This window comes from Bacillus rossius, chromosome 6 (genome assembly GCF_032445375.1).
Source record: "Bacillus rossius redtenbacheri isolate Brsri chromosome 6, Brsri_v3, whole genome shotgun sequence".
NCBI classification, from domain to species: domain Eukaryota; kingdom Metazoa; phylum Arthropoda; class Insecta; order Phasmatodea; family Bacillidae; genus Bacillus; species Bacillus rossius.
This window is the reverse complement of record NC_086334.1, coordinates 32,620,474-32,647,504: the sequence shown is the minus strand read 5'-3', so window position 1 is coordinate 32,647,504 and position 27,031 is coordinate 32,620,474. Positions and strand designations below refer to the sequence as shown.

Genomic DNA, 27,031 nt, shown 5'->3' with positions numbered 1-27,031 from the left:
TGATTATCTTCTGTCTGATATCGTCAAGAAAATTACAAATGTCCTTCGACTCACCGAACGTATTTAGATAATAGTAGTCTTTCAACGTTCCACGAAATGCAGACTGCGCCAAGTAGAAGCCATTATCGTTCACTTGTAATGCTCCGAACACAGTCTTAGGTTTAGTTCCATGTTCAGACGTCATAACAATCGGTTGCTGGGCATCTGTTCTTTTGGTTGTACGCTTTCGTGTCTCCAATCTAAAGCGAGGAGTCGAAATGTCGGCAGGTAGTTCAACAGTAGGAGCACAGACTCCACCTTTACATTTTTTCGCATGATGTCGCAAACTGTCAATTCGAGTAAACCATTTAAGGCACTCATCACATCGAAACTTCATGCGAGAAGGATTCTTCGTACATTTGCTCCGCTCATGTCTTCGTGCATCATGGGAAAATGCGAACGACGTATCACAGTAGCTGCAAGGATACCGTGGTGATGAAGACGATCCTTTCAGACCCGATCCAGATACAGACGTTGCAACAGTAGTACCATTTCCAGGCATTCTCTTATGCACATCGATGCATCGTTGTTGCGACGAAACCTTTACTTTCTGCCGCACAGCAGGACCTTCGCATGCCTTCATGTGCGTTTTCATATTATCTTTTCTGGCAAACTGCTTATGACATTTCTCACAAACAAACATTTTACGATATAGGTTCTTGGCACATTCGCTCCTCTCGTGTCGTCGAGCATTGCTGCTGTTTGAGAAAATCTTGTCACAGTAACAACACCGATGTTCGTTAGTTGTTGTCGATTCGGCATCCATTGAAGCCTCCATCGAGGGCGAAACGAAGTTCGTCGAGTTTTCCTGCACAGCCAGCACTACCGGCATTAAAGTCTCTTCTGCTGGTGGTATCGCGTCTGATGAAGTCTCCTCCAGTGTTGTCGCCGTGGTTGTCAACGGAATCTGCTCCTTCTCCGTCGTAGCTGTCGTCAAGGTTCCCGTAGTCGACGGTACAACCTCCATCGAGTTCGACGTTAAAGACGGTAAAGATGCCATCGAGGTCTCAAGAACAGATAATTGACACGACTTATGCACCAGAAGAAACAAACTAGACGATCCTTACACCGCCGACGTCAGTAACAAACTGAGCGATCTACTGTCTAGGACTCGCTTATATACATGCACCGTATGGAATAATACGCTAGTCAAATCAAGAACCATGTACATTAATACTAGAGTCAAATCTACAAAATTAAAAAAGAGGATCATTTGATCGAAAAAAAAAATTCGATCTCTCCAATATACGCCAGGCTCCAAGAGCTACAATTCACGTCATCAGATCCATCTACATTTTGCTCCTATGCTTCAATTGGCCATTAGCTGCAAGTGCTCCAACAGCTCCATCAGCTCCAACACATAATGTACGCAATGTACGCGCAATACATACAATTTACACGCAATAAATGTAATGATTACACAGTACACACAGGAAACGGAACGTACACACAGTACACACACAGGAAACGGAAACGTACACACAGTACACACACAGGAAACTGAACGTACACACAGTACACACAGGAAACAGAACGTACACACAGTACACACAGGAAACGGAATGTACACACAGTACACACAGGAAACGGAACGTACACGCAATTTACGCAAAGTACACGCAATGTACGCAATGTACGCAATGTACGCAATGTACACAATATATATGCAATGTACACACAATGACTACGCTTCGTTCGCGCAGGACAAGCATTTAATGAAAACGAAGCACGTTTGGACGGAAATTCTATAAAACGAAAGCTCATTTAACGAAAAGGAGGCACATTCTCTCGTTCATTCAACTTGGTAGGATACGATCGTCAATGATAAGTTAGGATATAATCTCTCCAACAGTCTATGAATCCAACAGTTTATATTTCCATTAGCCATCGACTCCAACAGTCATTGGCTCCAACAGTCATTGGCTCCAACAGTCATTGCCTCCAACAGTCATTGGCTCCAACGGCCTTTTGGTTCATCAGCTCCAATGATATTTGGTTAGAATGCTACGACTCTAAGAGACTATGAGACTACAATTCTACGAGTGTACAAGACTCCTCCAACTACCTTCAAGTGTACAAAGCTCCAACTACTTCAGCAGCATTATGTTATAAGATTACATGACTGCTTGTTTACATAGCTACAAGTCAACGAGGTTACTTGGCTACGTAGCTACAAGTATACGAGGCTCCAAGCCATCATGACTACGCGACTACGAGCCATGAGGTAACGAGACTACGTGACTACGGGTATTCAAGCTTACGAGACTGCGAGGCTACAGAGATACGAAGCTTCTAGAACATACGTTTACGAGACTGCGAGAATACAGGACTACAAGTGTACACGAGTACTTGACTACTTCTTAGCTTCATCAGCTCCAAATGGCTCCAACAGGTCCAACAGCCTCCAAATGGCTCCAACAGCTCCAACAGCCTCCAAATGCTTAACACAGCTCCAAATGGCTCCAAATGCTCCAAACGGCCTCCAAATGCTTGACAGCTCCAAAAGGCTCCAAATGCTTAACACAGCTCCAAATGGCTCCAAATGCTCCAAACGGCCTCCAAATGCTTGACAGCTCCAAAAGGCTCCAAATGCTTCAAAAGGCTCCAATTATCGCATCTGTCTTCGTCGGCATTTTCTCTTTTGCTCCCACTGCTCCAACAGCATTATGTTATATGATTCCATGGATACTTTGTTACGTAGCTACAGGTCTACGAGGTTCCAATGCATCATGTTTACGAAGCTTCCAGAACACAGGGTTACGAGACTGCGAGGCTACAGGACTACGAAGCTTCCAGGACACGAGGCTACATGGCTACGAGACTACATGACTCTAACTGATTACAATAGCACCACTCAGTGGTGAGAGTTAGGTTATCTAATGCAAAGCAAATTGATGCAAGTAGTTCTGGCTGTCATCAACAGATGTAGCCACGTGTTGCTTGCAGGTGAATATTAATTAGTTATTTTATGTGGGATGCGGGATGCTCACTAACGATCGCAAAAGAAGGAAGGCTTCGCTAGACACCAAGGAGAAGGAAGTTCGTCCATCCTGTTAGTGCTTCTTAGATTTCTCAGAGATTATTTGACTGAATAATGATATATTTTTTTTAAATTTCCACCTGATAAAAATTTACAAGTGCTGATTTATTGGCAGAATTTCAATAATTAAATGCAACCTTGAATAAAAAATGACATGACTCATTAAGTAAAAAATTCTTCATGCAGAGATCAATTCCTCATCAGTAACCAGAAGCACTCGGAGAAAACCATCAGATGTCTAGTCAGGAATAATCAGGAGGACACGGAGAAAACCATCATAAAATTAGCAAGAATAATCAGCAGCACACGGAGAAAACCAACAAAATATTGACAAGAATAATCAGGAGCACACGGAGAAAACCACCAAAATATTGACAAGAATAATCAGGAGCACACGGAGAAAACCACCAAAATATTGACAAGAATAATCAGGAGCACACGGAGAAAACCGCCGCAAGTTTTCTTTGATATAAAATTTCAGGAAAAAATAGTAATAAAAAATAAAATAAAAAAAATACATAAACAGATTCTGCTAGCTTGTGAACTTCTCATTGTTGAACAAAGATAGAGTTCTAGTACAAGCCAGAATTTTATGTATTTTTTTTATTTTATTTTTTATTACTATTTTTTCCTGAAATTTTATGATATCTAAGAAAACTTGCGGCGGTTTTCTCCGTGTGCTCCTGATTATTCTTGTCAATATTTTGGTGGTTTTCTCCGTGTGCTCCTGATTATTCTTGTCAATATTTTGTTGGTTTTCTCCGTGTGCTGCTGATTATTCTTGCTAATTTTATGATGGTTTTCTCCGTGTCCTCCTGATTATTCCTGACTAGACATCTGATGGTTTTCTCCGAGTGCTTCTGGTTACTGATGAGGAATTGATCTCTGCATGAAGAATTTTTTACTTAATGAGTCATGTCATTTTTTATTCAAGGTTGCATTTAATTATTGAAATTCTGCCAATAAATCAGCACTTGTAAATTTTTATCAGGTGGAAATTTAAAAAAAATATATCATTATTCAGTCAAATAATCTCTGAGAAATCTAAGAAGCACTAACAGGATGGACGAACTTCCTTCTCCTTGGTGTCTAGCGAAGCCTTCCTTCTTTTGCGATCGTTAGTGAGCATCCCGCATCCCACATAAAATAACTAATTAATATTCACCTGCAAGCAACACGTGGCTACATCTGTTGATGACAGCCAGAACTACTTGCATCAATTTGCTTTGCATTAGATAACCTAACTCTCACCACTGAGTGGTGCTATTGTAATCAGTTAGAGTCATGTAGTCTCGTAGCCATGTAGCCTCGTGTCCTGGAAGCTTCGTAGTCCTGTAGCCTCGCAGTCTCGTAACCCTGTGTTCTGGAAGCTTCGTAAACATGATGCATTGGAACCTCGTAGACCTGTAGCTACGTAACAAAGTATCCATGGAATCATATAACATAATGCTGTTGGAGCAGTGGGAGCAAAATAGAAAATGCCGACGAAGACAGATGCGATAATTGGAGCCTTTTGAAGCATTTGGAGCCTTTTGGAGCTGTCAAGCATTTGGAGGCCGTTTGGAGCATTTGGAGCCATTTGGAGCTGTGTTAAGCATTTGGAGGCTGTTGGAGCTGTCAAGCATTTGGAGGCCGTTTGGAGCATTTGGAGCCATTTGGAGCTGTGTTAAGCATTTGGAGGCTGTTGGAGCTGTTGGAGCCATTTGGAGGCTGTTGGACCTGTTGGAGCCATTTGGAGCTGATGAAGCTAAGAAGTAGTCAAGTACTCGTGTACACTTGTAGTCCTGTATTCTCGCAGTCTCGTAAACGTATGTTCTAGAAGCTTCGTATCTCTGTAGCCTCGCAGTCTCGTAAGCTTGAATACCCGTAGTCACGTAGTCTCGTTACCTCATGGCTCGTAGTCGCGTAGTCATGATGGCTTGGAGCCTCGTATACTTGTAGCTACGTAGCCAAGTAACCTCGTTGACTTGTAGCTATGTAAACAAGCAGTCATGTAATCTTATAACATAATGCTGCTGAAGTAGTTGGAGCTTTGTACACTTGAAGGTAGTTGGAGGAGTCTTGTACACTCGTAGAATTGTAGTCTCATAGTCTCTTAGAGTCGTAGCATTCTAACCAAATATCATTGGAGCTGATGAACCAAAAGGCCGTTGGAGGCAATGACTGTTGGAGCCAATGACTGTTGGAGCCAATGACTGTTGGAGTCGATGGCTAATGGAAATATAAACTGTTGGATTCATAGACTGTTGGAGAGATTATATCCTAACTTATCATTGACGATCGTATCCTACCAAGTTGAATGAACGAGAGAATGTGCCTCCTTTTCGTTAAATGAGCTTTCGTTTTATAGAATTTCCGTCCAAACGTGCTTCGTTTTCATTAAATGCTTGTCCTGCGCGAACGAAGCGTAGTCATTGTGTGTACATTGCATATATATTGTGTACATTGCGTACATTGCGTACATTGCGTACATTGCGTGTACTTTGCGTAAATTGCGTGTACGTTCCGTTTCCTGTGTGTACTGTGTGTACATTCCGTTTCCTGTGTGTACTGTGTGTACGTTCTGTTTCCTGTGTGTACTGTGTGTACGTTCAGTTTCCTGTGTGTGTACTGTGTGTACGTTTCCGTTTCCTGTGTGTGTACTGTGTGTACGTTCCGTTTCCTGTGTGTACTGTGTAATCATTACATTTATTGCGTGTAAATTGTATGTATTGCGCGTACATTGCGTACATTATGTGTTGGAGCTGATGGAGCTGTTGGAGCACTTGCAGCTAATGGCCAATTGAAGCATAGGAGCAAAATGTAGATGGATCTGATGACGTGAATTGTAGCTCTTGGAGCCTGGCGTATATTGGAGAGATCGAATTTTTTTTTTCGATCAAATGATCCTCTTTTTTAATTTTGTAGATTTGACTCTAGTATTAATGTACATGGTTCTTGATTTGACTAGCGTATTATTCCATACGGTGCATGTATATAAGCGAGTCCTAGACAGTAGATCGCTCAGTTTGTTACTGACGTCGGCGGTGTAAGGATCGTCTAGTTTGTTTCTTCTGGTGCATAAGTCGTGTCAATTATCTGTTCTTGAGACCTCGATGGCATCTTTACCGTCTTTAACGTCGAACTCGATGGAGGTTGTACCGTCGACTACGGGAACCTTGACGACAGCTACGACGGAGAAGGAGCAGATTCCGTTGACAACCACGGCGACAACACTGGAGGAGACTTCATCAGACGCGATACCACCAGCAGAAGAGACTTTAATGCCGGTAGTGCTGGCTGTGCAGGAAAACTCGACGAACTTCGTTTCGCCCTCGATGGAGGCTTCAATGGATGCCGAATCGACAACAACTAACGAACATCGGTGTTGTTACTGTGACAAGATTTTCTCAAACAGCAGCAATGCTCGACGACACGAGAGGAGCGAATGTGCCAAGAACCTATATCGTAAAATGTTTGTTTGTGAGAAATGTCATAAGCAGTTTGCCAGAAAAGATAATATGAAAACGCACATGAAGGCATGCGAAGGTCCTGCTGTGCGGCAGAAAGTAAAGGTTTCGTCGCAACAACGATGCATCGATGTGCATAAGAGAATGCCTGGAAATGGTACTACTGTTGCAACGTCTGTATCTGGATCGGGTCTGAAAGGATCGTCTTCATCACCACGGTATCCTTGCAGCTACTGTGATACGTCGTTCGCATTTTCCCATGATGCACGAAGACATGAGCGGAGCAAATGTACGAAGAATCCTTCTCGCATGAAGTTTCGATGTGATGAGTGCCTTAAATGGTTTACTCGAATTGACAGTTTGCGACATCATGCGAAAAAATGTAAAGGTGGAGTCTGTGCTCCTACTGTTGAACTACCTGCCGACATTTCGACTCCTCGCTTTAGATTGGAGACACGAAAGCGTACAACCAAAAGAACAGATGCCCAGCAACCGATTGTTATGACGTCTGAACATGGAACTAAACCTAAGACTGTGTTCGGAGCATTACAAGTGAACGATAATGGCTTCTACTTGGCGCAGTCTGCATTTCGTGGAACGTTGAAAGACTACTATTATCTAAATACGTTCGGTGAGTCGAAGGACATTTGTAATTTTCTTGACGATATCAGACAGAAGATAATCAATCAGCTTACTGATGATGTAGCAACAAACGGACCTTTGAAATATAACTTGTGGTTGGACTGTATATATGGAAAGCCATATCCGTTCGATGACAAAGTGAAGAAGTGTGCATTCAAGACATCGGCTGCAGTAATTTACAGTTCTAACGATGTGAAGCAAACTGTTAAAAACGGTATCCAGAAACTCTGTCAAGAAGAGGTGGACTATGTCTGTAAAGGTTCTGGCTGGACTCTGTCTAGTATAAACCGATTGGAGCTAAGAATTAGTCATTTCACACCGCTGCGGAACTAAATGATTGTAAATTTGCTGGCTTTCGTAAGTGATCCTGTAGTAGAATAGAAATTATGTAATAAATATTATGTTTGTGAAAGAACTTGTGGTGTTTAATTCCTCGAACCTGTTACTATTATGTTAAATTGATATTTTTTTCATCGTCCAGAATCGTACCAAGGACCTAAGTTGATCTAATTAATCAGTACATTGATTGGAAATTTATTTAATGATATCTGAACTTTTTCCCGAATCTCTAGCATTAAAATTATGAATTACCAATATGTTGGTGTTGGTGGCTTATAGGATGATGATGACAGTAAAGGTTTTAATGTCTCTTTAAGAATGTTGAACATGGAATAATGAAATTATTATTTTTTTACATCAAATTAAACATTATTGCATTAATCGGGTATCGAACCAAGGACTGAAACTGATCGAATCAATCTGTAAATTAATGAGTGATTTATTTAATGAATTTTGGAATTTTTCCCGAATTTCTAGCTAAATAATTATGGATTTTCAAGATGGCGGCCAAATGACAAGATGGCGGGTGACACAGCAATAATAAATGATTACTGCACTCTAGCGGATAAGAATTAAACTAACATGGCGTCAGCGCACTCTCGCCGACGATAACAAGATGATGATGGCTACCAGCAGACGAAGACAAGATGGCGGACATGACATCATACTAGTTGACCTTGTTATTGGTGGTGGTAGGTTAGTCTGTAGGTGACTTCCGTGGTGGAAGGATCTGTCGTCATTTTTATTTTTTTTCGCCCTCACCGGGTTCGAACCGAGGACTCCGAGCTCCGTGTCGTTAACGTATTTTTTTTAAATATTTTTTATTAAAATTTTATTAATTGAATTTTTTTATAAATTTAAAAAAAATTCATTAAAATCGGATATTAAATGAAGATTTTAAAGATGGCGGGCGTAACGGAAATTGCAACGGTGGCGACATAATCCAAGATGGCGGTCATGGTATCCTTATTCCTAGAAATGGCTTAACTGAGGCTTGAGTTAAGGATGCTTAAGCCAGTTTTAGGAATTTTCAGCCGCTGGGATTTTTAAGGACTAAAAACGGGAATTTTTCCCTCGAAACGGGAAATTTTTCCCTCGAAAAGAGAAATTTTTAATTTGTGGAATTTTTTGAAATTTTTTGGCGGAACTTTTTTCCACAGAAATGGAAATTTTGGCGATTTTTGAGGAATTTTGGGCAAATTTTGCCCAATTTTGGCGGATTTTGAGGATCAAATTCAAGGTCAAGGTCAAAGGTCAAGGTCACAACCATCCAAGATGGCCGCCGTGACGTCACAATCCAAGATGGCGGACCGTCTCCTCGGCTCCTCACCCAGAACCCGTGCGCCCGGACATACTTTCCTATACTACTCTCTCCATCTTGCAATTTCCAATATTTTGATACCGCTTCAATTAAACTTCTGTGCTATTTTTTTGTTTGTTTTACATGGCATAGGACTTAGCTTTGGCTACTTGTTGAAGTCAACACTTGGGAACTGGTGTGATTATACATAATGACAGTTGCTGTCGACCGCGATAAATAATAAGTTATTTCCTCGCGGCGCTTACAGACTAGAGCCTGCTAGTGAATATGTGGTTGCTTGAGATATCATTTCTATGCCTTGACATACCAGAAGTTGGGATGAATAGGTCAAAATTATAATTATGGAAAAAAATTATAGAAACATCGAAGATACCAGGATCCAATCCCTCTTAAGATTTCTTGCCTGACAGATCGTATGTTGTTTCCGGAAATTATCATTTAGCTTATTTAGAACGGGAGATGGTTGGCGCACTGGTGAAAAAATTGCCAGTTTGCCAGTTTGCCAAAATGGTAGAACGCGCGCTTGATAATCTGAAGGGACGGGCATTCAAATGTTGCCACTGCAATATACATATATAAATATCATTTTTTAAATAACATTATAATATAATAATATTATGTAATGATAATGTTGAATCAACTTGATAAGATTAAGGTTTGATTGCAGGAGTATCAGTCATGCCGGGAGGTGCTAGCGTCGAACCCACGACCCGCGACCGAGGGCTTGCGACACCCTCGCTACTAGACAACAAGGCTTCCGAAAGTTAACAAATTAAAAGCGTCAGTAACACCAACAGCTGAAAATGGCACGAGGTTATAGCATCTTAGTTGAGACGATGCGCGACTGTTATGGCAAGTAGAAACGTAATCGGTTTTATTTCGTTCCCCTACATAGGGCGACAGTCATAAAAATTATACAACGAACAACAGTGTTAGTATGATGCCTTAAGCTAAAAGACCTGTAATCAAACAACTGCTTAATTTGCTTAGTTTCATTCAACTCTGTTTTCTTTTAGTTTGGACTGGGCTACAGTAGACTAGGCTAGACCCGACTAGATGGGCTAAAATGGGATGATAAAAATAAAGCAATGTAGGTATGTGTTCTTCTATGCTAGCATGTCGGGAAACATTGTGGGGTTGATTTTCAACATATTAAAGAAAATAACTATTTTGGGAACTAATTTTTTTTGCTTAACACTAATGTATTATTAAAAAGGTATTTTTTTTTAATTTTATTGAATAAGGAGTTTTCTTTTTTCTTAAGATTCATTTTTAATTTTTTTAATTTTTCTATTTAAATTATCTGGAATAGACGAGAGTTGAAATAAGAGTGCATTTGTAAATCGGCTATCATGGGTTCTTATGTTTGACAGCTAGCTTTTATTTTGTGAGTGACCAGTTACGACATTGTCATCTGCCAGTCGGTGTGCAGGTCGCGCAGAAGCGAGAGAGCGAGAGGGAGAGAGGGAGAGAGAGAGAGAGAGAGAGAGAGAGAGAGAGCAGATGTTATGCTGAACCGCATGACTGCGTAATGAGCGAGGCCAAGGTGGTCGGGAAACTGTTACTAAACTGATATGTTGTTTGTTTTTTTATCAGCTAATTCTTCTCAGCGCTGGATGAACTACAGTTCGTAGGAAATTTTCAAATGAAACTGTTGAGGAACTGGCTTGGGACGCTCTCGGTAAAAACGCGCGAAGAGCCGTAGAGAAGGGGGAAAGGAAGGAGGAGGGTGGGAATTCCAACTGGACGTGTTCAGTGCTCGGGGCATTGCCGGGTCGCCTCGCCCCTGCGCTGATCGATGTGAGCGTTTGCCAAGTCGTCACCGCGAAGGCCTTGTCACACCGCCAAACTTTCCTCTGCAACTGCCCAGTCGGAGAACTATTCTTAGACGGAAATTTGGCTTCTAATTTTCTCCCTCTAAAGTTGGCCAAATAACTCAGACATGTTTTAAATACTGTTATTGGACTGGGGAAGCAAACGCATTTCAATCTTAACTTTTATGTTTAAATAAAAATTAACGATTGATCGCATTGCTGGATGAAAATTAAAAAAAAAACCATATTATGACGTTAAGTGTATCCCTTAACATTTAAACAATTTTAGATTTTAATCGCGTGAATACTTGTTGCACGATAACACATCATAATCTTTTCCAGATAATTTATTTACAGACGATATTCATATAAATACTTTATAAATACTTTTTTTCTACCATGTATCCTTCGCCATTTAAAAAAGATCATTTTACACGGAAACATTCACCTTTTGGGTTGTGCTTGGACACAGTTCTGACGGGCCGATTTCACCAAACATCCAATAAACTTTAGAATCCATCATATATAAAAAATATTTAATGGATACAAAAGTCAGCCAACTTCTAAAACAAACATGGCAGAGATATTGAGCTTTCGGTGTCGTCGTAACCCTACAACGTTATTTTACCAAATTTATTGGATGGCATTTGAAGGAATGTCTTGACAGTGAAACAGGCCCTCGAGTAGGTAGCTTCCTAAATTATTATGCTTCTGTGATTTCGGTTTTTTTACGCATGATCTGAATTGATTTCATAATGTAACTGTTAGTGGATTTTAATATTTCTGAAGTTATACGTCTTTAGTCGCGTCATGAAAGAAATAATTTTATTTTCATAAAACTGTAAAAATAAAAGTTATATATTGTGGAAAAATTAGATTTACAGACCTAACACTGAATCATTAAAATTAAACAATTATACAATAAAGGTAACTCACAATATGTTTATTTTAATCTATATACCAAATGAATACGTGAATTTAGTTCATACGAGAGTTGAAGCCAAGTAAACACTATTTGACTGGTTGAAATCATTCATAAACAGCCTGCATATTTGTATCACGAATTCAGTAGAAATAATGGGTGAAGACATGAAATCACAGAAGCAAAATAATGGAGGAAGCTACCCCTGAAAGGAACTCATTTTCGTCGGACGTCGAGTCGTGTCTCGCGGCCCGGCAGTTTAAGGCCCCCGTCCACCCGAGCACAAACACACGGTGCGCACAGCTTTTGAAAAAAACCACGTGGTCTGAAAACAGATAAAGTTATTATAGTGGCTTCTGTTTACGAAACGTATTTAAGAATACACTGAGGGCGGATGTGTACTTCTGTTTCCGTATTTCGTTTTCAAACCGTGTTTTTAGAAGAGTTTAAAATGGCTAAAACACGTTTTTTTCAGAATAAGTTTCATACATGAAACATCCAGCGCAGATTCTTGAAATCACCCAAGAGACTTGCATCACACCTTCATCTCCATTTCTCCGCAATGTAAAGAAATGGTCACAGCTCAAATCTCATAGTTGTCCTACGCCCGACGAGAAGACTGCGCGCCAGTCCACAGCCTTGCGCTTAAGGGGCCCGCCTCGTCAGGGGTTTATCTGTGTTAGTGAGAGGGGATGATAAGCGCGGTGCGCGCTGGTATTTCTAACGCGGTATCGCCTCTAAGCACAAGGCTCTGAACTGGCGCGCAGTCTTCTCTTCGTCACAGGATTTCTGTGAAATTTAAGCGGTGACCGTAACATTATATGGTGGAGAAATGAGGATAAAGGTGTAATGAAAGTTTCCTAAGTGATTTCAAGAATCTGTACCGGTTGTTTTTAGCCTAAAAATTATTCTGTAAACATGCGTTTTAGCCATTTTAACTCTCCTAAAAATACTGTTTAAAAACTTAATCCGATATCAAAAGTACTTATAGGCCCTCAGCAAAATCTTATAATGCTTTTCGTAAGCAGACCCCACTCGGATATGAGTAGTTTTGAAATCGCGTTGTTTTACCTGAAGCTCTGCGCACCGTATGTGTGCCCGGGTAGGCGAAGCCCTTAAGCCCGTTCTACAATGACACAAACGGAGACAGATATCCCGGAACATTTCACTATCGCAACTGCTGCTTCCACAATGCACGGAAACGTAACAAATGGCAACCGATGAGTTTGTACTTCAAGGTTACGAAATAACAAGTTAATTGAAAATTATGTTATGCTTCGAGACTGAAGCAGAATTTGCATAAATAATAAAAATAAACGACAAAATAATAATAGAACGCTAGATATGCGTGTACTTGAAATAATTTTTTAACGTATTTAGAACGTAAATAAACACGACTACCACCGCAGCCGAGTACTCAGCTTTTATTGGTCGCACGGAGGCAGCAACGTGAACGGAAGAGCTCAGCACCGCCGAGCTAAACCGCGCGTCTGCGGAAACACTGTTCCGCGAGATCTCCGTTCCCGAGTCCTCGCTAGAAGCACCAGTGCCTGCGCCGCGGAGCCAGCGAGGCAACCGCCGCTTCCGCGAGCCGAGGGTCATCGACCCCTCGCGTCCGCCCCCGCCGGCACGTGCGGGGGCCCCGTCTCCTGTCCCCGTGATTATTTCATTTTTATATATGTTCGCGTGTGAACATCCTAGCTCTCGGCAACACGGCATTTGACCGGAGTAATTACGTCAAGTCGGACAAAAGGTCGGTGAACGGAAATGTGACACACGGATGGCGGACCCACGTGTGTCAACAATGAACCCGTATGAAGTCACTCTCGTAAACGTTAGGGTAAATGGAACTTTATGATGGTGAAACCATCCCGAAATATATTCGGTAAACACAAATAGTAATGTTAAAAAAAAAAGATCTCAAGTTTTAAAATACCTAAGAAAATTGGCATTACAATTCGTATAATACATGTTCTCCTTGCAATCTGGCAACGGGCACGGTAGCACAGCGGTAGAGTGCGCGCTTGTTCACCTCACGGGACGTGGTTCAAATCTCACCCCAAAGGTTTTTTTCCCCCACTTTTTTTAAATTTCATTATTCTTTATATAGTTACGCCCATCACTGCCTTAATGATCGCGTGACGCTGTGAAACAGCGCCTGCCTGCCGAATGCCAGCGCGCGACGAGAAGTCGCCCACCAGGAGTCTGAGGGCGGTTCTGCAGGTAGCCGCATTTGCTGTTTTACACACAGCCACACATTCATATTGTTTATGTCTTTTAAGAAGTGCATTTGAATTCTCCACCAAAAGATGGAGTTAGAAGTTAAAGAAGAGCTTTTATTTTTTATTTAATTTGTGAGATTTTAATCACTCTTTTACTTTTAAAATTTGAATAAATAACCTTCGCAAATTAAGTAAATATTCAATTTATCGCTGAAAATCAATTTTGATTACGTGAGTATGTTATTACAATTCATTAAATATAATTGAAGGAGATGATTCACACGCAATGTTGTTTTTCAACAGGTTCTTCATAACTACAATTTTTTTATAATATAATTGTATCATAATATATAAGATATATCATTACATATTTATCATTATCATTATATTATTATATCATTATTATCATATATTATTTATCATCATCATATATCAGAAATAATTTCCATGTACACAATATTAAAATAAGTTGAAATTTTAATAAAGGTGTATATTTATTTGTTTGTTATATTCAACACTTTTCAGCGGGCGCTTTAGGCACCTTAAAAATAACTAGTTTATAATCTATTGACTCTCATCACTTATTATTTCACTGACTCTGTTACGCTGTAAGATAGCGCTTACCTGTAGAATGCCGGCCTTAGACTCCTGGTGGGCGACTTCCCGCCGCACGCTGACATTCTGCAGGTAGCAGCACTTGTTTTACACACATTCACATTTAAGAAGTGCGTTCTTTAAGTTAAAGAAAAGATTATTTTTTTTATTTGTGAGGTTTTAATCATTCTTATACTTTTCGAATTTAATTAATTAACTTTGCAAAGTTAGTAAATATTCAAATTATTGTTGTAAATAAATTTTGATTACTGATTACTCAAGAAATTATTGAATGAGACAATTAATAAGGAATATAGTTTTTTAAGAGGTTTTTCATTAAAACAATTTTGTGTTAAATTTTATCATTGTTTATATTAGAATTAATTTTTTTTATATAATAAATATTGAATTTGATTAATATTTCATGTATATTCATTTAAGTGATATATATATATATATATATATATATATATATATATATATATAACTAGTAATCTAAAAATATTATGTTGAATCAGCTCATAAGTTTAAGGATTTTTGTAGTAATTATTTACAGACTGATTTAAGTTGTTTAAGCAAAGACAAATAAACAAACACATACTTAGTATTATGTGTATTTTAAAATGATCCAGGTTAATGTTTTAACGTGTGTAGAAACATAAATTAATGGTTAATGAATTTTACCAAGGCGAACAGTATTTAAAAAAAATATCTTTGTCGAAAATCAGGTACAAATCCTAGGCGTAGGGGTTGTTTAAGTCTTATGCTTTTATAGGAGCAATTTCTAATAGTTGAGAATCTCCTGTTGTTTCCTGCTGCCATCTGCGGGTGATGGTAGCAATGAACATTTACGATTCAGGCAGCGAATTCTAGCGGATGGTGCATAAAGTACGTGAGAGTCGCGTCTAGAAATTTTGATATGCACTTGAAAAGTGAATATTTTATTGTGTGTTTATCACGCTCGGCATTATTTTTAAAGAATTCTACTTTATATTTCGTGTCCGAGTTTGGTATTATAAGATTATTTGCAACATGAACAACACGAGAACACATGCATTTGCTCGTTTCCGAGGTTAGATGTTACACATCACTGGCGAGTACTGAAATACTGGCTTACATTTGTTTTGTATTGTCTCGTGGATCCCACACGGAGTCAAACACCCCGGGATACTAAACACTTTCAATGTTTACATAATAGGCTATATGTATATGCATTACTATTTACATAAAAATAAAAAATACAAGTTCAAGAGAACTTGCTCCTGTTTAAAATAAAAGACAAAGAAATATATAATGTTGGTACATCACAAAGTTATGAACTAACTCCAGATCACTTTTTCATAAAGTAAATTTTAGGACATTGTGAAACAGTATAAAAATTTAAAAGTTAGGTCAATTTAATCACAGACATATTTCTTTATATTATAAGAGATTAAATAATTCCTTCAGAAAGTAAGAACTAATTTTAGGTTTTTTTAAATTTTGGTGGATAAAATGTTTATGTTTCTTATATTATGTAGCATAAATTTGTGGAGTTTTATGCTCGTGTAATTAAGAATTTTTCAAATTGCCTGGTGGAATATATGCCTTAATTTTCTGAAATTTCAGTATGATTAACTTTGTGATAGTTTACAGCTCGCAAATAACTTTTAGTACATATCTACTTTCGGTACATAAAATTCCGATATATATTTAGAGAAATATTTTTTATATAACAGTAATGGCAAGTAAATTATACATTATATATGTTGGTTAGTTGCATTTGAACGTTGTAATTTTGGTTTTATTACAATTTTCACGGATTTTTCACTCTACAAGCATTACATACTACTTGTTTTGTTAATTTTTACTCAAACATTTGTATATGTAATCTGCTATTAGATAAACCTAACGTAAATATTCATAGTCAAAATTCTCACCTGATAATTGCATCATGGCAACTCATTAATGTTCATTTCGCTGTATGTTTACATAGCTGTAATGTTCCCTTTGTATGGCGGTGTTGAAAATGTCCTCCAAAAAATAATAATAATAAAAAAAAAAACACGTGTGTTTCAGATTTGCAGTGGCGTGGCACACTCGCCAGGAATGCTGCGTCCTGAGGGCGGCGGGCTCCTGCGGTTATTATGGAACACGGACCACTTGAAAGACAGTGCAATTGTTCGCTCGACAGGCCCGTAAGTGTTTGATTCGTTGCTAACAGCCCAATTTATAATGCTCCACCGTCCCTGGCCTTCACCGCACGCTCTCACTCTCTCTCGCCCTACCTCTCTCTCCCCCATTCGCTATCCCTTTCTCTCCCTCTCTCCCTTTTTCTCACCCTCACCTTCCACTCACCTCTCAATCCCTCTTCCCTCCACCACTCTCTGTAGACCTCTTTCTTTCTCTCTCTCTGCTCCAGCCATCGTAACAATGTGTGTGTGTGTGTGTGTGTGTGTGTGTGTATATATATATATATATATATATATATATATATATATATATATATATATATATATATATATTTCAACTTCACTTCTCTGCGCGCGATTCTTACTGTGCGAATTTGATTAGGGAAGGGGTGTATCGGGAGAGAGTATAGGTACACTGTTATGGAAAGGATTGCCTAATGAATTACTTGCCATCTTATTTATTAGATAATAATTCCATTATTAATTAAATTACAATTTAAATGTCAACCCACAAACTAACCACTCTTTCATTAAGTAAACAGTTAACACTGCCCACTCTCGGCTCGACAGTGGCTAATCGTTTACAGCGCACCTCTGTCCAACACGCTGCCTCGCACTACTCACACACAACACAGTTCCGGATGCTGCGGTCCCCGATGCACCAATCGTCGCACACGAAGCCCGTCGCTCTCTTCACTCTCGCTCACCAAGGGTTCGCCATTAGTCTCTCTCGCTCCCACACTGCTGCCGCAGGTCGACATTCGCCCTAAATACCTGCCAAGTTCCAACCCGGAAAAGGTCTCGTCGTCCTCCGAAGTGTCAACGTTATCGGAAACCCCGACCTAAAAATAAAAGATTCGAGAAAAAAAGTGTCCTAGTTACACTTCACTCAGGCGGGCATCTGGGAACTTGTTGAACCCTCGAGAGCCGCAGAGAATTCTCCGGGCCCAATGGCAAAGCGCCGGAGAAGGGGAAGGGGGTGGAGAGGCGCCGCTGCTAATCGTATTAGGCTTGTAGCGGTGATGGAGGGACAGGCACTACCTGCATTACGCCTCAACCTCAGGCAGGCGCGCGGGCTGGCTGGCCAGCCTCGTTGCTAGAGTCCTCGTAACAATACTATAATTGTTTTTCCTTACTTATTGAGTGTTTTATGCTTGCCATTTTATTATTGTTTATGGACAATATGGGTTATTTTAGTTGGCACTAATTATTTCAGATGACTTTGAGACATTTGCCATGCCTTCACATTTATCTAAAATTTTGGTGGTTTTAATGTCAGGTAATTGAAACTTCAAGTCAGTTAATTACTTGATCTTGCTGTTAATAATACTATCACAAAATATCTTCTGCGTGCTCACCACATTGTCACAGGGTGCAAAGACCATTAGTTAAATTGATAAGAAAAATTATACCAAGAATTTTTTCAATGGGCCACTTTACATTGTGCAAATCATGCCTTCAGTTATGTAAATTTAAAATAGGCTATCACATTAAAAAAAAATAGGTTCCTCCATTGAAGTTATATGACTTGCAGAGTTTGTAAATATCTAAAATGTATAATGTGATTTTTAAGAAGGAAATATTCTTGGGCAATTTTATGTAGATTACATTAGTGTAGCTTTATTGTTTCATACAGTTATAATGGAATTTGATTACCTTCCTGTTTACGCACATTGCATATTAATGTAAATTGTTACACATTGTGGGCGAAGAGGGAAAGGTATACTTAATTGAATCCTTTCATCGACTCGGTGTTACAACGGTTTCTGAAATTTATTCGGTAGGGTTTTAGAATTATTTAACACAAGTTTATCAGCTTCAATAAAAGATTCAGATGTCCCAGAATTAAATTAACATTTGTTGTATGACATTATTTTCCTTCACAAATATTGATGTAACATCAGCAAAGAGTATTGCACTGACTCGTAATATGAGAAAGCAAGTCATGTTATCTTTAAAAGATTTGTGCAATGGGAGTGCATGACTTGATGTCCAAAAACTTACATCAAGTAAAGCAAGTCATGAACATAATTACACTTAAAACATAAGTGGGCATAATACACTCCAATCTTAGAACTATTTTATTTTGTGAATATTTTTTTCCACTCTTTGTTTATACGGTTGAGTTGAGTATGATTTAATAAGGTTTTGCACTTTACCATAATCAAAACTATTCAAGCAATATGTTATGACTTACAAAATTGTAACTCTAGAAAATACATGCCTAGAACTTGACTATTGAATATTTCAACACAGGAGGAACATTCTCGGCATACAGAAATTGTATCCAGCATCTTGCAAGTAAGAATTTGAACAAAACAAACCCTCAGGTGTTTATTACTATTTTATCATGCAATAATAATGTTGATAGCTATCTAGTAAGTACCTCCATTCTAGATCTCTTTAAAAATCAATTTTTTTTCGGTGACAAATAAGATACATTTCATTGTCATGCACTTTTGATGATTATGTACTTCATTTGAAGAGCCATAGATGGCAGTGTAGTCGGCGACTTTATATGGGTACCGAAAAAGATGGTCGTTGTTGATTTGTTGATAGTTAACTAAGGTTCTCATTTTACATCCATTACTTGAACGAGCAAAGTTTGAGAGTCAAACTTTTGTTGATCCACTAAAATGTTGATCAACTCTATTGAAATAATGGAGTTCTCACTATAGTTTTCTTTCAACTTTTGCTGATGAACTATAATCGTTCAATTAAACTTGACTCATGAGAAAACACCTTTATCCTCTTCAACACACCCTAATGTCTGCGACTCACGGTCGCATTAGTGAGCTGAACGTTTGGAAATTCCTGGGCAGAAATTTCATGGGTGGTAGGGAATTCCAGCACATGCAATGAGTGTTAAGGAGAAAATGTCAAGAAACCTAACCCTGCAAAGTTATGGGCTCGAACAGTAGCGTGCAAATTTGAATTCACGCGCATTGGGAGCTACTGCGTAAGCTGAGCGGACGCGTGATTGCAGAGCACTGATGTTCAAATACTCCACAGGAAGCAGGCAATGAGCCGGCACAGACTTCAGAGTTAACCACATCCTTGCGTCTCCTACAATAATAGTTGAGAATTTACTGACCCGAGACAATCAATGGCGGAAGCAAGGGGGAGGGGGGGTTGGGGGGGATAGAGGGGACACATCCCCCTTCCCCGAACTGAGTAATAAAATTGCAAAATATCAGTGAAGGCAGTAAGTTATTTTGGATGATGCAAGGTGAGCTGTTAGGCCCATTCTACAATGGCAAGGAAACTGAATACAGAAACGGAGATAGATGTTTAATTTTACTGGCTCGTAAGAAGGGCAGTGGCGGTCATGTGACTTGCTGGCGGCCAGTTCTTTCCTGTCTGAACATACTTTCCACAAAAAAAAAAAACAGTAATTTATCTGTCGGTCATTTGTCACAGGTGTGAAAGGTAGTTACTTGAAAGACAACATGATTTCTTATGTGAATATTTTGATGAACGATCTACAGAAGGAGAAAGCTATGAAATGGAGCTCTTACGATAATGGTGTTTCTGGAAGTGTTTCAGAAATATGAACTTTTGTTCCCAGCAGAGTCCTCTTTAGTTAAGGACGCAGATATGACCAGGGGCTGAGGATACCCTTACCAGCATAGCCACCACCATGCCCCCCCATCAGTGGTGTCACGAGGCAGAGGATTGCCGTGAGTGCAGAGAGACTATGTATTCACATCCATGCACCCATTCCATGGGCCTGTTGGGCCATGAACTCCCCGTGAACAACCTTGGGGTTGGCGAACTTCTCCCTCTATCCCACTACCCACCAGTAAGACATCATTGCTGAGTCTGCCACATCTCCATTGGAAGACATCCAGGAACCTGCCGAAGTTATTTTTTAAAAGGCAGTTTAAAATATAGTTGGTTAAAATTTAATTATAAAAAGTTATTTTATTTTACTTAGTTGCACACAATACTTTGTTATTATATATGTAATTATATATAATTGTTTGTTATTAGTTGCGTGTCGTGTGGTCCGCAGGATACTGAGCCAGCATGACATTTGGGCTCGGCAAACAACTGCGACCTTGCTTACGAGTTGTCACCTTCATCGTCGTTTTTGCTCTTCTTTCCCTCCTGTACATGGTGGAACAGTCCTTGCCGAGACACTTCGAGCATGTCGCTACATCCATCATTGAAGAAACAAACGCCTCCGAAAATATCGATCGTAAGTTACAGATACTATGGTATTTCAAAACTACCGTATTTACTCGCATAATCGTCGCAGCAATTTTACCAAATTTTAAGGAGAAAAATTGAGGTGCGACCATTAAGTGAGGAAAAATTGAAAAAAAAAATTTTTAAGTAAATTTTTTTTTGTAAATCGCGTAAAAATGCTAAATTAAAGAAGTTAATATCTAGGTACATGGTACCTATACGTAATATTTATTTACAATATGTGCAAAATAAACAAAACAACTTTTGGTTACAATAAGTTTGGCAAAATAAAAATATAGTATAAACACGACATTGCGAAAAAATCAATAAACAAAATACATTTATAAAACACATTCAGTCTGAACACTAACCAAGTTCATCTATTCATTGTCTGAACTAAATTCTGATGTATCAGATTCATTTGCCGGGACGTCAACGTCATCTTAGTCGCTGCTATCGTCACGTGTTAATTGTCTTTTTGTTTTCGCCAGTCACGAACATGTTTTTCACTTACTGAAAATTCTCTTTCCGCGGCCCGATTTCCGTGCTCTTCTGCAAATGTGATTACGCGCAACTTGAAAGCGGCAGTATACGAATTGTATTTACCCATATTTTCACAAAATGAACTTTCTCAAACTCTGCAATTACCGGTACTTTCCACTCCAATGCAAACGAGATAAACAATGGCATCACAGCATCTTATCTTCCACACACATTCCTTCCTCCCACACGGCCAATTAGGACATGCCGCTCAAAGTTGGACCAATGAGAAGCGCCACACGCCACGTGAAAGCAGGCTGTTCCATTGTGTTTACGGCTGTTCCAATCGCACCACACGCCACGTGAAAGCAGGCTGTTCCATTGTGTTTACGGCTGTTCCATTCGCGCCTCGCGCCTCAGTCGCCGTCAATAAATTAGGGTGCGACGATTAAGCGATGGCGACGATTATTCGAGTAAATACGGTATTGCAAATTCAATAGTATGTCATCTCTAAAGTCCCGGTCAAACTGTCACTTCCACTTTCAACAGTTTCCAATAAGTTTACCAAATAATGCTTGAGTTTACATCACATATGTTCCATACAGGTCAAGTTATAAAATGTCTTGGTAGTTTTACGAAATCAGGCAATCAAAATTATACCTAGCGGAATTGGAAATGGATGTTTCCGTCTCAACGAATCTTTAAAAATTGGTGAATAACACATGAAATAATAAAGAGGTTATGAGGGTAAAATATATTCATATGAATGTCTGTAAAGTAACTAATCTTGAAAAAGAGAATGAAGTGTATTTAGACAAAGATCGTAGAAAATTTAGTTCAGTATGTGAGTTTTTTGATTCAAAACTACAATAAGTCATAATCAAAGTTATAATAAAGTTAAGAAATGTATAAAATTCATAACATGTGCAAATTTTACATCTAGCATTTTATTAGTACACTTTTTTTAAATTTATCATAAAGTCAAAGTTGAAAAGTTTGAGCTAGCTCAAAGCAGTAATAAATTTTGAGTATGACAGGATTAAAAACATGTTTGAGGTTATCTGTCAAACTTCATTTTAAAGAAAAAATTGGAAGCCATATTTTACCAATATTGCCTTCAAATTTCGTTATCAAATATGGTAGGGGAGACAAATTTTCACTACCTAAGTATGATGTGCTGTATGCCAGTTGTTATTTCAAAAATCATGTCATTTTAAATTTATTTACTATACCTCATTTAACTTTTATAATATTACCATATTTTAGAAAGATTTAATTTAACTTGATTTTAGGTTAAATGAAGCTGTCAGTCTCTCTCACAACTAGTGTAAGATATACGAAAGCTTGTAGGCAAGATTGAAATTTAATTCCAGTTCAATCCAATACTACATGAATGTAGAACAGGCAATGAAGGACATTAAAGAAAAATTTGGACTAGGAATAACAATAGTATAGTGGATTAGAGAAAGATGTTGACAATATCGTAATTTTGGCAGAATCTGCAAAATTAGCAGAAGCAATGATTGCAGGACCTCCCTCTGGTAGAGTCAGCCATACAATCTTAGCACCCAACTGCTTTGCAGATGACAACATGTTAAAGAATTGACTCTAGGTACTATAGTAAAAATCCAAGTTAGCAGAAAAATTCCAAAATTGCTCTTTTGTGTTGTTTATTCACTCAAATAAGAAAAGGTCTTTTAACTACCATGATATTCAAAATTTATTTCTTGTAAAATTCTCCGAAAATTATCATAACAATATTACTGTATATAGGCTGTGAACTAAACTGTACAAATGCAGACCGAATGACCATAGCTGTCTTTTGAGAAAGATTTCCCAAAATTAATAATAATAATAATAATAATAATAATAATAATAAAAACACACCCACAACAATTAAAACAAATATTACAATATTACACATTAGTATCTATAACAGATTATTATTAAATCCAAACTGGTACCAGTGGTAAACAAAATAACAAGCTCACAAAAGATTTCCTCTTAAAATCATAATTTTAACAATTCGCACAACAAAATTGCATAACAAATTCTCGCAAATGTATTTTTGCAAATTTAATGACTTTTTCTGTAACACCTGTTCACATGCGAAGTAAGCATAAATTCTAGCTGTATACATATATGACATTTGTTTACGATAGGTAAGGATACACATGTACAGTTATGTTGCATATCTTGTAAATGAAATGTGTGAACGCAGTGTTTAAAACCAACTTTGTCGTCAGGTCTTAAACGTTTCCTGGTGTGGTCCAGCAAGTGCAAGATCCCAGATGCAGACCCTTACCAGAAGTCTGTCATGAAGCTAATGAAGCCAGCTGAGCCAATCAACTGCTCGAACAAGGCCCCTTTGACCTACGTGGTATCCGTCACGAATACCAGTCAGTACAAGTTGGTGATCGACACAAACCTTAAGAACAAGTACGTCACAGATCAGCAAACACTCTCTTGCTGTTTCTCTATCATCACAAGGGACAGTCTCTCTTCCAAACCCACGTACAACAAGTCTGCTGATAATTTGTACACGTAAGTTTCAAGATTCAGGTTACATGCTGCACTCCTAACTTTGAGATACAAATTAGTGTAGCATTTTAGCTGATAGTTGATTTTTAAATTATTTTATTTCAATTATGAATATTTAATTGTGCCAAGTTCTTCTTATTTAAATTATAGTTATGTCCATTAATTCTACAATGTCAGTGTACAATAGCCACCATCAAAGCAATTCAAGGTTTTTTTTTTTTTTTTTTTTTTTTTTTTTTTACATTTTAGAGCAGTAGTGAAATGGCATGGACTAATAATAAAAAAAATATATATTTTTTTTGCCAAGGAAAGAATGGAAAATATTATTGTGTTAATGTCATTAACATATACTCATACCATAGAGGACCTCAGGATAAGTATTGTAGTTTGTGGTGAATGTTACCTTATATTTTCTGTGGTTTCAATGATTAGTTTTAAGTTGGAAAGATAATTTTGGTTAGAAATTGGTTTGTGTAAAATATTTTAATATATTGTTTGTAGTGGGCATGTTGGAAAGGAGTTTTTTGGTCTGACATGTTAACTTTCAGTTATAAAATTGGTAATGAGGTTTATTGATAGTATTTCTCCCATATTTTTAAGGTACATGCCTGAATGCATTTGCCCCCGAACATGCATATCTGAGGTACCTTTCAATTTGCCTACCCCACAGTTTTCCCTTAATAGCAATTTTTGATGTAGATCATAGGAATTTCTTGATAAAATAAAATGTGTCTGCAGATCACTTTCAGACTTGTACAACATCCAAAAATTGTCGGTCATTAACATCTTTCATAGTTCAATGAAAGTTTGATGGTGTCAGCCTTGAGATGTCAACTTCAACACATCAAACCAAATCCTAAAGTATCAACACATTAATATGCCTACAATATCAATGTCAACATCCCTAATCCACAACAGTCTTTGGTAAACTGTAGCCGTAAATTTTATTTGTATGGCATGGCACAGTTCCTTTGCTCTCACAATGTTGCAACCTCATTTTCACCAAAGGATTCCAGCAATCAATCGCGATAAAGATTTGAATCCACAAGATTGTCCACACACACGTCACAACACCAGTTCTGCATACCACAACCAGAATTGTTGCACAGTACACCCGTTGTTCTTCCTAACGCTGCAACTAACAACCTTACCTACTCACTCTACACCATGTTCCGCACGCGAATAATCCTAAAAACAAAAGCTGAATAGTCAAAATAGTCAGTGTCACCAACAACTCAAACCTCTCCCATCACTTATATTTGTTATTATCTTTTTTTCAGTTTGGGGAGCTGCAAACACTTGGAGAACGAGACTATTTTGCATCCTGAAGTGGAGTTCATTCTGGTGAAGTGTCACAGCGAACAAGCAATTGCATCTGGAAAGAATAAGAGAAAAGAAGTTTACAGTAACATGCACGCAGTAGTTCCTATTAAAGAAGAAGTTAAATGGAAGTTGGAAACAAATAAATCTTCAAAGCACCCCAGGAGGTTAAGCGTTCTTTTACTTGGTCTTGATTCCATATCTCGACTTAACATGATACGAAAAATGCCTAAAACCGTTTCCTACCTAACTCAAACTGGTTGGGTTGAACTCAAAGGCTACAACAAAGTTGGAGACAACACACTCCCTAATTTAATGGCGCTTCTGACAGGATACAACATGAAGGAAATCAAACGGTCATGCTGGCCATCAATGGACGCTAAGTTTGATGACTGTCCTTTTATATGGAAGAACTTCAGCAAGCAAGGATATATAACTATTTTCACAGAAGATGAACCAACTATAAGCACTTTTAACTACCACAAAACAGGCTTTGTCAATCCTCCGACAGACTACTATCTCAGACCGTACCTTCTCGCGGCAGAACAGCACTTAACGACGAAAATGAAGGACAGCATGGCTGTTTGTTTGGGACCAGTTTCTACAGCAGACCACATATTGCACTATGTTTACAACTTCCTGAGCACGTTCAAGGATGCACTTTACTTTGGGCTCATGTGGCTGAACAACTTCAGTCACAACAACCCAAACACCCCCGGTGCCATGGATTCACGTATGGTGAGTTTTTTCAAGGATCTGGTGCAAATTGGCACCTTGAACTCATCCATGATCGTGTTCTTGAGCGACCACGGCATGCGGTTCGGCAAAATAAGGGAGACGAGCAGCGGCTGGCTCGAGGAAAGACTACCATTCTGTTACGTCTGGGTCCCAGAGTGGTTCAGGAAAGAGAACCCTGCTGCATACCGCAACGTCATCCAGAACGGCAACCACCTAGTCTCACCATTCGACTTACACTTAAGTTTGAGGAACATCCTAGACAGCAACACCGAAGATTCCACGCCATGGAATGCAATGAACACGACCTCTGGTTGTTCATCTTGCATGGATTTATTTTCCGACACGACCGAAGACAGACTGTGCGAAGACGCGGGCATCACACCCCACTGGTGTACATGTTACGAATACAGGTCAGTGCCTACGGATGAAAAAGTGGTACAGAAAGTAGCAAAGTTCGTGGTCAACGAGATACATGACTATTTTAAAAACCGACATCCTGCTGTACCAACTGATCTTTGTGCCACCCTGCAAGTACACACCATAGTTGGAGCCAAAATAAAACTTCCTCATGATGGTGAACACGTGTCCTACAATGATTATCTAATTACGTTCCTAACCACCCCTGGCAAGGCATTATTTGAGTCCACTGTCCGTCTCTGGGGACACGATTCCATGGAGCTGCAGGGTAAGATCAGTAGGCTTAATTCTTATTACAGCCAGAGCAGGTGTATAGCTGACAGTGAACTTAAGCCATTTTGTTTTTGCGTTAAGTGATTTTTATACCATTTAGTAAGACACCAGTGTGCATAAGCATAAAAACAGTTAATGAACCAAGATGATAGTGAATGTGTTCTAAAGAAATGTACCGAGTCAGATAACAAGCAATGGGTGTGATTAAGAGTGTAGTTTCGTTACATATATACAGAGTGGGACCAAGTGACAGTAACTGACTGAAATTCAAAGTACAAGTATTAAAATAAATGTATCATTAAAATTAAATTTTGTAACTATTAGGTATCTACATATTAGTAACGTATTAGTCCAAAATGTTATTCTATGTATTTTATAGATACCTACCATCATACCAATACAATTGGTTAAAATGATTTATTGTATAAGAACAGTTTTTTATTGCATAATCATCGTGCAGTTTATACTAAAAACAAGTTTAAAAAGTAGAGGTGCGAGAAAAGCATTTTTGTTGAGAT

General features: G+C 38.6%; 1 protein-coding gene across 3 annotated transcripts in view; it reads left to right on the top strand.

Moving 5' to 3' along the window:
- The window catches only part of LOC134532993 (uncharacterized), a 38,197-nt gene extending 11,361 nt beyond the window's left edge, over positions 1-26,836 (top strand). For 2 of the 3 annotated variants that reach the window (XM_063370097.1, XM_063370095.1), the window contains exons 2-5: positions 16,441-16,559; positions 20,569-20,754; positions 23,471-23,768; positions 25,046-26,836. In XM_063370097.1, coding sequence (XP_063226167.1) covers positions 20,583-20,754; positions 23,471-23,768; positions 25,046-26,597 — 2,022 coding nt within the window. In that variant the 5' untranslated portion in view covers positions 16,441-16,559; positions 20,569-20,582 and the 3' untranslated portion in view covers positions 26,598-26,836. The remainder of the gene's footprint in view (positions 1-16,440; positions 16,560-20,568; positions 20,755-23,470; positions 23,769-25,045) is intronic. The other variant, XM_063370098.1, reaches the window with a different exon arrangement.
- The last annotated feature ends 195 nt before the right edge of the window (positions 26,837-27,031 follow it).